The following is a 16,528-nucleotide window of genomic DNA, read 5'->3' on the forward strand; positions in this document are numbered from 1 at the left end:
CAGTCGTAAACCATCTCGTAATCTTTTTTCATTGCTTGGTCGGTTTCCTTTAAATCCGTTCCGTGATCCGAGGCATGTTCCCTTTTTAAAAGCAGTTGATTTATCCACTACTGGCTTGCTAGGCCTATCGCAGCTTCACCAGAGCCCTGTTAGCCGTCATGTTTCAGGGTTCCCATAGGGCCTTCCCACCTACTGTAGCGGTCCTGGGGCACACGAAGTCCCCGCTGTACATCGCCCCTATAGGCAGTCCCCTACTTTGTGCCGTTGCGCATCTCCCACGACTTGGACGAGGGGTTGGACTTATGGCTACAATAAATTAAAAAAAAATAGTAACAAGAAACATGTCACTCAATGAATTGAATCTTACTTTACTTCTCTACATAAACATCACTGTTACTAAACAATTTGTCGTATCTGTAACCAACCTTCAGAATTCCCATGTTGTAGTCTGCTGCTACCACTCTGTTAAGCCAGTTGTTAATTGTATTGTTTACCTTGGCATCACTTCCAAAATGTTTCCTGCCTAGCAAATCTATGAATCTTGTGAAAAGCCATTTGTTTGATTTCATTCTTCAGTTAAGTCTTCAAATCATCTATGGCCATTGTTGAACAACTCACATCGCTTTCACACATTGCATTCATTAGTTACTGTATTATCAAAACATTTCACATTGATTTTGCACATTTATGTAATTCATTACTTTATTATCATGCACTTCCCATAGTTTATGATAAATTTCTATTAACTGAATGCCTGGCCATTCAGAAATCAAATAACATCTCTGACATCACAGTAGATGAGACTTCGTATCACACAGTTAATTTTAAACAGCCACAGAATGACACAATGCACTTTAACAATTACACTTCTGGAAATGGAAAAAAGAACACATTGACACCGGTGTGTCAGACCCACCATACTTGCTCCGGACACTGCGAGAGGGCTGTACAAGCAATGATCACACGCACGGCACAGCGGACACACCAGGAATCGCGGTGTTGGCCGTCGAATGGCGCTAGCTGCGCAGCATTTGTGCACTGCCGCCGTCAGTGTCAGCCAGTTTGCCGTGGCATACGGAGCTCCATCGCAGTCTTTAACACTGGTAGCATGCCGCGACAGCGTGGACGTGAACCGTATGTGCAGTTGACGGACTTTGAGCGAGGGCGTATAGTGGGCATGCGGGAGGCCGGGTGGACGTACCGCCGAATTGCTCAACACGTGGGGCGTGATGTCTCCACAGTACATCGATATTGTCGCCAGTGGTCGGCGGAAGGCGCACGTGCCCGTCGACCTGGGACCGGACCGCAGCGACGCACGGATGCACGCCAAGACCGTAGGATCCTACGCAGTGCCGTATGGGACCGCACCGCCACTTTCCAGCAAATTAGGGACACTGTTGCTCCTGGGGTACCGGCGAGGACCATTCGCAACCGTCTCCGTGAAGTCGGGCTACGGTCCCGCACACCGTTAGGCCGTCTTCCGCTCACGCCCCAACATCGTGCAGCCCGCCTCCAGTGGTGTCGCGACAGGCGTGAATGGAGGGACGAATGGAGACGTGTCGTCTTCAGCGATGAGAGTCGCTTCTGCCTTGGTGCCAATGATGGTCGTATGCGTGTTTGGCGCCGTGCAGGTGAGCGCCACAATCAAGACTGCATACGACCGAGGCACACAGGGCCAACACCCGGCATCATGGTGTGGGGAGCGATCTCCTACACTGGCCATACACCACTGGTGATCGTCGAGGGGACACTGAATAGTGCACGGTACATCCAAGCCGTCATCGAACCCATCGTTCTACCATTCCTAGACCGGCAAGGGAACTTGCTGTTCCAACAGGACAATGCACGTCCGCATGTATCCCGTGCCACCCAACGTGCTCTAGAAGGTGTAAGTCAACTACCCTCGCCAGCAAGATCTCCGGATCTGTCCCCCATTGAGCATGTTTGGGACTGGATGAAGCGTCGTCTCACGCGGTCTGCACGTCCAGCACGAACGCTGGTCCAACTGAGGTGCCAGATGGAAATGGCATGGCAAGCCGTTCCACAGGACTACATCCAGCATCTCTACGATCGTCTCCATGGGAGAATAGCAGCCTGCATTGCTGCGAAAGGTGGATATACACTGTACTAGTGCCGACATTGTGCATGCTCTGTTGCCTGTGTCTATGTGCCTGTGGTCCTGTTAGTGTGATCATGTGATGTATCTGACCCCAGGAATGTGTCAATAAAGTTTCCCCTTCCTGGGACAATGAATTCACGGTGTTCTTATTTCAATTTCCAGGAGTGTAGTTTGACTTGCCTTCACTCAACACTCATACAAGATGCTGAAGAAGCCTTTGAAGCTTGATTCCAATCTGTGCAGGAATAAAGTTCAATAGGTTATTACTCTATCTATTACCCCCATTATTCATCTTTCCTTTCTTAGGAAATAACTTGCACTTACAAAAGCTAAGAATGCTATTGGTGCTCTGTGAATTTATCAGTACAAATAATTGACTTTTGTTATAACTTAAATTATTTGTTATTCACTTTGTTGCTGTGAGTATTCATTACTCATCTTAGATTATCTGCCACACTTCCAGGCATAATTGCTTCAGAAATTTGAAATGAGGTTAAATGCTATGGAAGATTCAAAAAATCGATTAACAGAGGAAAAACAGTCAGTGACAGCATTCTTGGCTGTCAGATCTAAAAGAAACTGGCAACCATTCTTCTTCGTTTTGAGAACACCAAACATATGGTGAATAACTGGAGTTGTATGTTGGATGCCATAGGGGGTATTACTAGAACTTCCATTACTGTGTTCACCATAGGTGACCCCCACCCCCCTCCCCCCTCCCCCAAGCAATTTAGGCTAACTTTGCCCTAGCAACTCACATTGAATTCTGGCAATGCCTGGAATGGGAGTGTGTATACTGACCTGTAGTGACACTTTAATGCAGTTTTCCTTTTATTCTGTAATTCAGTACAATGTTCAACAATGATGCCACGAATGCAGTTTTCACGTTGTAACTGAACTAAGTTCTTGTGTCCTGGCACAGCATGCTGTTTATATTGGCTTACTTACAGATGACTTTAAATTCAGAAAAGTATCAGCTGATCCATTCTCTGTCTAGTAATGCCTTATGTCCCACAGATAGCTAATGCAGTCTCTATCTAATAATGCCTCCTCTCTCACAGTTGTCGTGTATTGTAATTTATCTAGGATGTGGCCAAATCTTTTTTCTGGTTAAAAGATGAACTATAACATAGTCTCTGTCACCTCACAGGGCCTATTGTTATAAAATGACATGATTAACTGCAGAATGAATGCATCACAGCACATGTTTTTTATTGGCTTGTGCTGATGTCGAAGGTAAGTTACACAAGTCATCTCACACTAAGACCATTGTGCAACAAGAGTAATGCATTGTCAAAAGAGAGTGTTAATTTCTGGATATCCAGCAGGCACAATTCTGCTGTAGTATGGATAACAGTTGCTGTAGAGTGTGGTATGAAATGGCATGGCAACTGTAAATGTACTTCAAACTTGAAATACATGGGACAGTACAATTCTTGTGGGCAAAAAATTTAAATTACACACAGATTCACCGTGAAATTCTGGGCCAAATGCAGTGTTCAGCCATAGTGAAATTGTGCTAACAATTTGACCATAGCCTCACAGATGTGGGTGATGTTGATCAGAAGGCAGGCCATAGATATTTTCCTCGTACGATGATGCACAGGCAATTGAGGAACTGATTTGCAGCAATTTGCATGTTTTTCAGCAATGAGGGTGTTCCCACAGCAGTCCTCAAATAGCTCTGTGACCAAGGAGCAGATTTCTATCATTGAGGAACTGAACAGATGGTAGAATGTTCTGACCATTATTTACAGAGACTTGATGACTACATTGAAAAATAGTATCATGTATCTCTGTCATTTTGAAATGTAGTGCAGTATTCAGCAGAAGTTACTTGGCCTTCCATAATAATGTGTAACTTACTTTTTTAAGTCCCCTCATAATGACATTCTACATTAGAGATGTATGTATGTATGTTTTGCTTGCAGCGGGTATAGGGCCATGTACACGGAACCAGTGTGATACTAATAATGTTGCAGTGCTTTAGTGTTATATCATGCAGAGTAAAAGCACAGTAGTTGTGACAGAGAGCTTTGTGCTGTTGCCAGCATTTTGAATTTACAGTAGCATTTTATTATACTAAAAACTATTCTCTCTCGTACTTTTTTATACACTCTTCCTCTTTGGGCTTTTACTTCATCCTTACCCCAATCAATTCATACATACTTTTCCCCATAGGTGCCTTGTCAAGGTCCTTCTGTATAACTAATTCTTCATTTCTGATTTTCTTTCCACATTTTTCAGTAGCATGATTCTTTTGACCTTTTCTTACCCTGGCTTCTTGTTTTGTTTGTATGAATTCGTTTTTTTTCCTCCATGATTTGTGACCGTAAGACAGTCATCTTCATTTCTTTGGTGTCTGTTAGTTATTTCAACAAATTATTTAGTAGACACTAGTGCATGGCTATTAATCTCCCATTACTGGCCACTACTGTTGAAGAAAAATGGAGAGGATAATAGGTTTATGAACTGTTCACTTAAATTTGATCTTTTAGTTGGTAGCATATTCTTTTAGGAGGGGAATGTCAGTCCTCTTTGTAGCACTAAAATTTTTAATTTTTGATTTCAGTGCATATCCAAAATTTGAACCAATGTCCATTACGGGATTCGTATAATGTTACAGTAAATTGTTTTTCTTTTTTTTACCCCCCATTTTAGCAAAGGCGAAAAAGTAGACCTGTACTTGAAAAGTGCAATTGAAGGAGTGATCATCAAATGGGCAACACAGATAAATGAAGCTGTAAAGGAAGAATCTTCTGATGCCTTTGAAAATGGTCAGCACCCAACACCTGCAGCTGGTCAGTCACCCTTTTTGTTACTGAAAATAGAAACAATACTACCAACAAAAAATATTTTTTTATATTTATTCTTACTGTGTAAGTGATTATTGCTTCAATTTCAAAACTTTTAAGTGTCAAAGGAACCGTTGGCTGTAATCACCAGCTGTAAGCTGAGGTGACAAAAGTCATGGGATACCTCCTAACATCGTGTCGGTCCTCCTTTTGCCCGGCATAGTTTGGCAACTCGATGTGGCATGGACTCAAGTCGTTGGAAGGCCCCTGCAGAAACATTGAGCCATGATGCCCCTATAGCTGTCCATAATTACAAAAATCTTGCTGAAACAATATTTTGTTCACTAACTGACCTCTCAGTGATGTCCCACAAATGCTAGGTGGGATTCATGTTGGGCGATCTGAGTGGCCCTGCATTCACTCGAATTATCCAGAACAGTTGTGGCCCACTGACATGGCGCATTGTCATCCACAAAAATTCCATTTTTGTTTTGGAACATGAAGTCCATAAATGGCTGCAAATAGTCTCCCGGTAGCCGAACATGACCATTTCCAGTCAGTTATTGGTTCAGTTAAACCAGAGGACCCAGCCCATGCCATGTAAACACAGCCACCACCAACTTGCACAGTGCCTTGTTGACAACCTGGGTCCTTCACTTCGTGGGGTCTGCGCCACACTCGAACCCTACCATCAGTCCTTACCAACTGAAACTAGTACTCATCTGACCAGGCCATGGTTTTTCAGTTGTGTAGGACCCTACCCATATGGTCATGAGCCCAGAATAGGTGCTGCAAGTGATGTTGTACTGTTAGCGAAGGCACTTGCATTTGTCATCTGCTGCCGTAGCCCATTAATGCCAAATTTCGCCATACAGTCCTAACAGATATGTTTGTCATACATCCCACATTGATTTCTGCGGTTGTTTGACACAGTGTTGCTTGTTTGTTAACACTGACAATTCTATGCAAAAGTCACTGCTCTCTATCATTCAGTGAAGGCTGTCGGCCACTGCGTTGCTGAAACATGGTGTTCTCGACACACTCAGGTGGATTTTGGAATACTGAATACCCAAATGATTTTTGAAATGGAATGTTACATGTCTCTGGCTCCAACTATCATTCCACATTCAAAGTCTGTTAATTCCGGTCATGCACCCGTAATGAAGTTGGAAACCTTTTCACATGAATCACCTGAGTAAAAACAACAGCTCTGCCAATGAAATACTTTTTTTACCCCTCGTGTACACCATACTACCACCACCTGTGTATGTGTAGATCACTATCTCATGACTTTTGTCTATTCAGTGTATAGTTTACTGAGTATGTTTGCATGTAATCCAAGAGTATTACTTACAAAGAAAACTGCAGAAAGTTCTCAGGTGGATGGTCAGGTAGTTGTGCATGTCTGCCATAAAGATCTGCTTGTGCCCAAAAAATTTTCATACATGATATATGTCAGAAAAACTGAAGAATTACAGTCATCTGTATCATTTCCAAACCTGCTATTAACATAGAAACAAAATCTGCAATTAAATGGGAGTGCTGACTGGGTTTATTAGGACAAGTTTTATTAGGACAAGTGGAGACTTGTAATGTCTTGGCAGATTAAAACTGTGTATCAGACTGGGTCACAAACCTTGAACATTGTATTTCAGTGGCATTGCTTTTCCCGACTAGTTATCCAGGCACAAATTATGATCCACACTCACAGCTTCAATTCTGCCAGTGCCCATTCTACTTTACAAACTTCACAGAAGTTCTCCTATATATCATACTGAAATAGCTTTCCTGGAAGAAAGATATAGTGGAGAAACAGCTGAGACACAGCCTAGAAGATTATTTACAGAATTAGTCCTTCACTCACCTGTGAAATATCAGAAGCTACCTTTTTGGCTATATACATGGACCCTGAAACTGTCCCCTGTAACAGGTTTCACAAGTTCAGTGTGGATAAACATTTTTTCTTTCCTGTTTTTGGTACAGAGTAAACAACTGTGCTACTTAAAGGCAACATACTATGATTACGTCTTGAAACATTTCTTTGTCCTGTGTGATACATTTAATATCATTTACAAAAATGGGTCTATTTGCCATAATTCTTCCACAGATTTCACATAGTTGTAATGGTACCAGATTGATGGTGACTTGCACGGGGTTGATCCCTCAAGTCATTATTTCCATTCTTCATATGTCCTATGCAGTTTCTTTCACTATTTGTAGCTATAACCGAATCAGTGACTGTGTTCTTCAATGCTGATTGACAACTGCCTGTGAACTGCTCTGTCCAAAGGAATTCCATTACTGCGCCCTATGAAAGTGATGTGAAGAAAAAAGATAGGTTGGTGGGTAAAATTCAGCTGATTGTGTGGTCGTCAGAGATAGGGCAAGCTTAAACTGGACAATGATAGAATGAAATATATCATTCTAGCATTCAATTTAATTGTTTTATGGAAATAATCGGAAACATATTTCTGGATGTTGCTTGAGTATTTGAAACCTGCTGCTGCTGAATGTGAATCCAGTGGCTTAACCTCTATAGTATACTGCCTTAAAAAGTAGAAAAAGATACCTAATTATAATTTGTGGCATTAAAAGTTTAGCACATTGCTCAGAGAGGAGATCACCTACTGTATCAAGGAAAATCGGCTCAATTATTGATAAGCTGCAACACTTGGGGATTATGATGTTTGCTTTAACTATTGTACATTTTTATCTGTTTTATCTGTTTTTCATATTTTATTGTATTTGCAAAGCTGATTATCTTAGATATAAAACTGTAAACTTTGAGAATTTACAATAACTGTATTGCAATATACCACTTAAAGATGATTTCATTTTTAAGGAGCCTCAGGAGGAGCAATAACAAAAATTAGTTGGTCTTTTAAGCTGTGTAGTTCTATTGTATTTAAGTACAATGAAGGCTCTCAGGACCAGATGTCTTAGTTCCTATTAAGTCTTCCAGGTTGTATGACCCAATCTATCGATTCTGCAGAGCCATTGCCCATATACCACTAAGTTTCATGGCTTCGTCTTTTCTGTTACAATTATCCCTGTGATTATGTATTTCGATGGCTTCTCTATATAGCAGTGGATAATACTTAGTCATGTTGTTGTTCTTGTTGATGATGTGGTCTTCAGTTTGAAGACTGGTTTGACCACCTCTCCACACTACTCAGCCGTGTACCAGCATCTTCACCTCCGAATAACTACTGCAGCTTACATATTTCTGAATCTACTTACTGTATTCATCTCCCCTTTATTATTTTTATTTCCCCCCTCCCAATACACACACACACTTCCCTCCACTACTAATTTTGTGATCTCTTGATTGTCTCAGAATCTGTCCTCTATCAACCGATCCCTTCTTTTAGTCAGGTTGTGTCACAAATTTCTTTTCTCTCCAGTTCTATTCAGTAACTCCTCATTAGCTATGTGATCTACCCACCTAATCTTCAACATTCTTCTGTAGCAACACATTTCAAAAGCATCTATTCTCTTCTTGTTGAAACTGCTTATTGTCCATGTTTCACTTCCATGTACGGCTACACGCCATACAAATACTCTCAGAAAAGACATAGTAATTGTAGACAAATTTTTGGTTTCAGAAAATGTCACTCCTTGATATTCTGACTGAAGAGTGCGCTCTGCTGCAGCTGATTTTGCTATTTCCCCTAGTCAGTGAAGATTTTCATGTTCTTTTAGTCTTGTATGCACCATTCTGGTGGTAGATCATCCAAGAAAGAGGCAGGAGGAACATGGCTACTGATCAGGTGAATACAGGGTTATAAATACAAAACCAGATAGCGGCAATACAGGAGTATTGAAAACTCCATCCGAACAGGCCTTGGAAGGCCCAATGGTACTGACCGGTTGCTGTGTCATGCTCAGCCCATGGGCATCACTGGATGCGGATATGGAGGGGATTGTGGTCAGCGCACTACTCTCCCGGCTGCATGTCAGTGTACGAGACTGGAGCCGCTACTTCTCAATCAAGTAGCTCCTCAGTTTGTCTCACAGGGGCTGAGTGCACCCTGCCTGCCAACAGCGTTTGGCAGATGGTATGGTCACCCATCCATGTGCTACCCCAGCCCGGCAGTGCCTAACTTTGGTGATACAGGTACCAGTGTTACACTGTGGCAAGGCTGCTGGCAATACAGGAGTAGGTTTAATTATGAATAAGAAAATAGGAATGCAGGTAAGCTACAATGAACAGCATAGTGAACGCATTGTCACATCCAAGATGGGCACAAAACCAACACCCTTCACAGTAGTACAAGTTTATGTGCCAACTAGCTCTACAAATGATGAACAGATTGAAGAAATATGTGATGGGATAAAAGAAATTATTCAGATAGTTAAAGGAGATGAAAATGTAATTTTGATGGAGGACTGGAATTCGATAATGCGAAGGGAAGAGAAGGAAAAATTCTATGTGAAAATGGACTGGGAGAAAGCAGTGAAAGAGGGACCCTCATGGTAGAATTTTGCAAACGGCATAATTGAACCATCACTAACGTTTGGTTTAAGAGTCAATGACATAAGGTTGTACACATAGAAGAGACCAGGAGACTGCGGAAGTTTCCTGATTGGTAATACAATGTTAAGTCAGAGATTTCAAAACCTGATTTTAAGTTGTAAGACATTTCCAGGGGCAGATGTGGACTCTGACCACAATTTGCACTTCACAAAATGAAAAAAGAAATGTGTATCCTTTGACTATAATATCAATGAGTCACTGTTGGAATCAACCAACTCCTGCAAGTACCTAGGTGTAACACTTTGTTGAAATGTGAAATGGAATGATCACATAGGTTCAGTTATGGGTAAAGCAGGTGGTAGACTTCAGTTTGTTTGTAGAATACTGGGGAAGTGCAATCAGTCTACAAAAGAGATTGCTTACAAATCACTTGTGTGACTGGTTCTAGAACATTGATCAAGTGTGTGGGACTTATACTAGATAGCCCTAACAGGGAACATTGAACATATACAGATAAGGGCAGCATAAACACACTTAGGTTTGTTTAATCCATGGGAGAGTGTCACAGAAATACTGAAGGAACTGAAACGGCAGACTCTTGAAGAGAGATGTAAACTATCGTGTCTGACAAATGTCCTGATTGTACACCTCATTCACTTGAAATGTGCAATAAGCAATCACATCTGTACTAGTAAAACTCTCCAGACTTGTAATGGCTTTTACTGTATCACACGATACTGCACAATTGCAGCAGTAACCCAACCATTAGCATGTTGAGGTTTATCTTTCTGCGTAAGTATAAAATTCAGAACACACCTGCTACACAATGACAGGCCTTATTGAATCCCTTGCGCTGTGACATTACTACTCGTATAACTTCTATGGCATCAATGGCCTTATAGACCAACAGCTGAGAATGCCTAAAGCTCCTCCTATAGCATGGCATCTCCATTCACTGTTCAGTGCTGTTGCACTTGCAGCTGCACAACAACTGATGCTGGCTTTCCAGATACATAACTTATTTAGCCTTGCGCCGGCCTTCAGCCTTATCAGTTTCTGCCCTGGCCAGATGCAGAATAAAATCCCGCTCAACTCCTAGTAAAACTAGATAGTTGCACGAGCGTCACGCCCAAAGTGATGTCAGCTCACGGAGATGCTCAGAGGTGCCTCGCACAGAGAGCATCCCAGGGTGCCCCTGAGAGCTACAACACCAAGAAGAATTGCTTCTTGGCTTTTGGCAAGATCAGTGTGTAGTATGATATAAGAAATTCATAGGAGATAAGGAAAGGAAACATAATTTATATCAGTTGCGATAATAGAAGGTAACATCAGCAGAAACTTTAATTTTTTACAAAGTCCATCTCCTTTAAACCATACAGCAATTAACTCTGACTCACTTCCTGAAAAAATCTGTTAACAAAGTTTTAAGAATTGGCTTTAAATGATTGCTCTCAGGATATACTACAACCCCTTATGTATCACTCACACAGGGATCGTGATGATAAGATTATGATAATTACTGGAAGCACAGAGGCATTCAAACACTCATTCTTCCCACGCTCCATATGTTAATGCAACAGGAAGAAAACCAAATAACTAGTACAATGGGACCTACTCTCTGCCATGCACCTCATGGTGGTTTGCAGAGTATAGGTGTAGATATAGATTTATTGGTTATGCACTATAGATTAAAACTAAAGAAATTGCAAAAAGGTAGAAAATTATGGAGATAGAATCTGAATAAGTTGAAAGAACTGGAGGTTGTTCAGAGTTTCAGAGGGAGCATTAGACAACAGTTAACAGGGGAAAGGAATACAGTAGAAAATGAGTGGGTAGTTTTGAGAGATGAAATAGTGAAGGCAGCAGAGGCTTAAATATGTGAGAAGACAAGGCCTTGGATAACACAGGAGATGCTGAATTTAATTAATGAAAGAAGAAATTATAAAAATGTAGCAAATTAAGCAGACAAAAGGGAATACAAACGTCTAAAACATGAGATTGGCAGGAAATGCAAAATGCTTAAGCAGGATCAGTGAAAGACGAATGTAAGGCTTTAGTAGCATATTTCACCAGGGAAAGATAGTTACCGCTTACAGGAAAATTGAAAGAATCCTATGGAGAAAAGAGAAGCAGCTGTATGAATATCATAGATGAAGTTGAAGGTGATATAATAGAAATGGAAGAGGATGTAGATGAAGATGAGGTGGGAAATATGATAAATGTGAGAAGAATTTGACAGAGCACTGAAAGAATTTGACAGTGCACTGAAAGACTTAAGTCAAAACAAAGCTCAAGGGGTAGACAGTGTTGTGTCAGAACTCTCGGTAGTCTTGGGGGAGCTTACCATGACGGAACTCTTCACCCACTATGCAACATGAATGAGGCAGGCGAAATATCCTCAGACTTCAAGAAGAATGTAATAATTCCAATTCCAAGGAAAGGAGGTGCTGACAGTTGAGAATAGTACCGAAATATCAGTTTAATGAGTCATGGTTGCAAAATACTAAAGAACGAAAAAACTGGTAGAAGCTGACCTCAGGGGAGATCAGTTTCGGTTCTGGAGAAATGTATGAACATGGGAGACACTACTGATACTATGACTTAACTTAGAAGATAGATTCAGGAAAGGAAAACCTACATGTATAGCCTTTGTAGACTTAGAAAACTTTTGACAATGTTGATTGGAATAATCTCTTTGAAATTCTGAAGGCAGCAGGGGTAAAATACAGGGAGCAAAAGGCTATTTACAACTAGTACAAAAACCAGACGATAGTTATAAGAGTCAAGGGGCATGAAAACGACACAGTGGTTGAAAAGGGAGTGAGGATTGTAGCCTATCCCCAATGTTATTCAATCTGCATACTGACCAGGGAGTGAAGGAAACCAAAGAAAAATTTGGAATAGTAATTAAAGTTCCATAAGAAGAAATAAAAACTTTGAGGTTTGCTGATGACATTGTAATTCTGTCAGAGACAGCAAAGGACTTGGAAGAGCAGTTGAACAGAATTTATAGTGTCTTGAAAGGAGGGTATAAGATGAAGATCAACAAAAACAAAACAGTGATAATGAAATGTCATTGAATTTAATCAGGTGATGCTGAGGGAATTAGATTAGGAAACAAACACTTAAAGTAGTTGACGAGTTTTGTTATTTGGGCAACAAAATAACTAATGATGGCTGAAGTAGAGAGGTTACAAAATGTAAACTGACAATGGTAAGAAAAGTGTTTCTGAAGAAGAGAAATTTGTTAACATTGATTATAGATTTAGGAAGTCCTGTCTGAAAGTATTTGTATGGATTGTAGCCATGTATGGAAATGAAACATGGATGATCAACAGTTTAGACAAGAAGAGAATAGAAGTTTTTGAAATGTGGTCCTACAGAAGAATGCTGAAGGTTAGATGTGTAGGTCACATAACTAATGAGGAGAAGATACTGAATATAACTGGGAAGAAAAGAAATTTGTGGCGCCACATGTGTAGAATGTAGAAGGAGGGATCGTTTGATAGGACACATTCTGAGGCGTCATGAGATCAGCAATTTAGTACTGGAAGTTTTTCTTGTGTGTGTGTGTGTGCGTGTGTGTGTGTGTGTGTGTGTGTGTCATTTGGGTGGGGGGGGTTAAAAATTGTGGAGTACAAAGGAATACAATAAACGGATTCAGAAGGATGTAAGTTGTAGTAGTTATTCAGAGATGAAGAGATTTGCACTGGATAGAGTTGCGTGGACAGCTGCATCAAACCAGTCTTCAGACTGGACATCACAACTATGACAACAACAACAACAACAACAACAACAACAACATCATTTAGATAACAAAAGGATTCTTTTAAAGCTATTTTACCATGTAGCCAAAACACAAATCTATCATCCACAAATCGATACCATCAACATGGTTTTGTATTTGCTTTTGATAGAGCTGACCGTTAGAATTTCTCTCTAGAAAAATTAGTGATCACAGGACCTTGTGGGTTACCTCATAATATGCATTATCCCATTGGAAATGACTAGAAGTAAAGTAGTGTCTAAAAAGAGCCATCAAATCCCTTGGGAAAACTTAGGTTGTGTAAATAATATCTTCATTAATGGAAATCATAGTGAATAAAGATACCGTGTCAAAACTTAAAGAATATCTTAGGAATTAAAATTAGTTCTTTAGATTTCTTGGTAAAATGATGAGATATTTGAAAGATATTCTTGTAAGTTTTGGCATAGTGTTTTTATTCACTATGATCTGAGTTAACAAAGTTATGATCTATGTAACGTTTCTTTTTTGTAGGGAATCTGACTGCTCTCTTTGGACATTTTCTTATTTCTTGTCAGGTCCAATGAACAGTGAATGTTATGAGCAAGTTGATTGTGTTGCAATGGTTAAGCCATTAAACCATGCAATTGCAATTTTTTTAATGGAAAAATTTGAACAGTCAGCTCTATAAAAAGCAAATAAGAAACAATGTCGATGGCATAAATTTGTGTATGATACATTTGTGGTTTGTCCATCCAAATGATATAAATCCAGTTTACCTTGGGTATGGAAAACAACAGTACAGTATGCTTTTTGGAAGTTTTATTTATGAGACAGACTAATGGAAGGTTGAAAAATAAGTTCTTTTAGAAAGTCACCCATGCAGACAGAAATCTGTATAAGGTCTCCAACCACCATCCACAACAAAAGAGAGGTGTCATTAAAAGTCTTGTTGACAGAGCCAAAAGAATTTCCATGCTGCAACACTTGGATGCCGAATGAAAACATCTGAAGCAGAGTTTTGAGAAAAATGGTTGTTCAGGCAAAGAAGTAAATAGGGTTGTGCGATCAAATAACAGTAGGCCAAAAGACAAAGATTAAACACAGTGATGGAATATGTAATGTAAAAGCTTAAATTTGACCAAAATTTTATTAAATCTTTTCAATTAAATTGTAATTATAAAAATTGATAAATAAAAGTATTGATGTTTTCAAATAATTTTAAATTTATCGATGTTTGCTAGTGATGTTAATTGTCTTTGACAGTCTATTAAAAGTAAATGGAGTTACGGATATTGTTTACAGAAAGCAAAAGCATAATAATGAATGTTTTCTGTCTTTATAGTGACTGTAATATTCATAGGTTAATTGAAAATGTATGATACTGCCAACAAGCAAATAAGAATGTTGGAAATCCACTTTGGGTTTTCAACCTATGGTTGTGTGGATGACCTTGGCACTAAGTGGCACAGAAAGGACAGAATGAAATGAAAAGTCAGCAATTGCAGGCAGGGTGGCCTGGTGTACACACATGGCTGTGCCATGTATGGCAGTGTCAAAATTAAGTGAGTGCTAAAACTCCATAATCGTGTGAAAGTTGGCGAGATAGCGGCATTTGTGTCATAAAGTTGTCTTCCAAAATTGTAGTTTATGGAAAGCAAGAATATCCAACATTATCTAAGATGAAATTTGTAACTGATGCAGCTTCAAGGAAAATGGCTACTACAAGCAGCGTGGTAGCAACAAATTAATTCTGTATTAACTGGAGATGTGAAAAGCATTATCATTTGCAGTCTTCAACTACAGCACCACAACAGCCCCTATAAACAAGGCAACACTTTTTATTAAATCAGCATAATCAGAAGTGTCTTGAATATTACAGTCGCAAGTCTCATATCTAATTATTGAACAGAGTCTGTTTTATTTAAAAGTATCTGTTAACCCTTGAGTGAGTGCACCTATGTATAAAATGTGCCAAACACAAATAAAATTGTTTTGCATCATTCCCTTGTCTTTTTTTTCATGGTCGCAAGCCCATACCTATTCATTTTTTATTGCTGTACCTAACACAGTGATAAATCGTGTTGTCATATGTCCAAGTGAGCAGCACTTAAAACAGCGAGCCAGATCAGAAAAGGTTTACGAACTGTGCAAGAAAATGACCCACATTAAGAGCTAGCATCACAATCCCCCAATGATGCATTTGTCTATGAGATAATGAGTAATCGAATAAGCAGTTGCATGTGATCTGATGCAACTGTGCCATTTAATGCTTCGACTGGGGCCTTACTGTGAGATAACACCTGTTCATGTCAACAGAGTGATATAATGGAATTTTATTTCATTGTTTAGTTAAACAGTGCTTTAGCTCATATCATGAAAGTTTATTTTTTGTTGTTTAACCAAACTAAGCTTGAACTATGAATTTGCTCTTACTTGTTTACCTTGGTAACATAAAGACAGCTATTCTTTACATGTGTACAACAAGTATGCCACCCGCCTGCTTTTGTTATGAAATTCGGCGTGCCCACTCGAGGGGTCAGTCATTATCCTAAAGTCACAAAATGAATCCTTATTTCCTTGTCACTTGTGCTAAAATAATTTTGAGTAAATTTAAACAGTCTAAAGAGCATATAAAACAATTTCAAAATTACGACAATAGAAGACTGTCACTAGTATATTGAGTTGGAAAATACGGCTTTAAATTTATTTGTGTGGACATAAAATTATCTTTTTGCATTGCTAATTCACTAATAGCTTCAGATTTTGAGATTACTTTCAGTTAATTTTCAGTTATTCAGTTTTCATTAATGCATAACTGCCAATATTAAAGATGGTAGCTACTGACCTGTGTAAGAACCTTGCAGCTTGCAAATACATGTTGATTCCAAGTAGAACTTTGAAAATTAGTTGTAGGAAAGTAAATTCATTTTAGTATCAATTAAATATTTTCTGAACGAATAAAGTTAAATTGCTCCTTCATATCTGGTGACCACACTTCTTAGCATCTTTTTGTGAGGGACAGTTGTAAGGTATTACAATACCAGTCTATAATGCATTGACTACTGTGGTAAGGATAAAACAAGTTAGGCAGTGCAGTGTATTTAGTGTAATATCCTTTTTGTATGCAGAGATTATTGCATGTCAAGCAGTGTTATCCTTATTGTGGGGTGATGGCACCGTCTTTTCATGAGATCCTGAAAACTACTATTGCGGTCAGCCAGAAAATGATGGAAAACACATTTACCATAATTTCCAGTCTGCAAGTCCACATTCTTTTTGTACTTAATGAAAAAGGTGTTTCTACTCTCTGTTTACTCAGCAGGATCAGGAACTATGTTTATAAATAAAAGTTTTGAGTTCTAACTGATTCAATTATATTTTTACAAAGT

The 16,528-nt window shown here is 39.5% G+C and overlaps 1 protein-coding gene across 1 annotated transcript in view; it reads left to right on the plus strand.

Moving 5' to 3' along the window:
- The window catches only part of LOC124775330 (dynein beta chain, ciliary-like), a 702,744-nt gene that overhangs the window by 28,600 nt on the left and 657,616 nt on the right, over nucleotides 1-16,528 (plus strand). Inside the window, exon 5 of the mRNA XM_047250162.1 lies at nucleotides 4,781-4,920. Within this exon, the coding sequence (XP_047106118.1) occupies nucleotides 4,781-4,920 (140 nt within the window). The remainder of the gene's footprint in view (nucleotides 1-4,780; nucleotides 4,921-16,528) is intronic.

This window comes from Schistocerca piceifrons, chromosome 2, assembly GCF_021461385.2.
Source record: "Schistocerca piceifrons isolate TAMUIC-IGC-003096 chromosome 2, iqSchPice1.1, whole genome shotgun sequence".
Taxonomy (NCBI): domain Eukaryota; kingdom Metazoa; phylum Arthropoda; class Insecta; order Orthoptera; family Acrididae; genus Schistocerca; species Schistocerca piceifrons.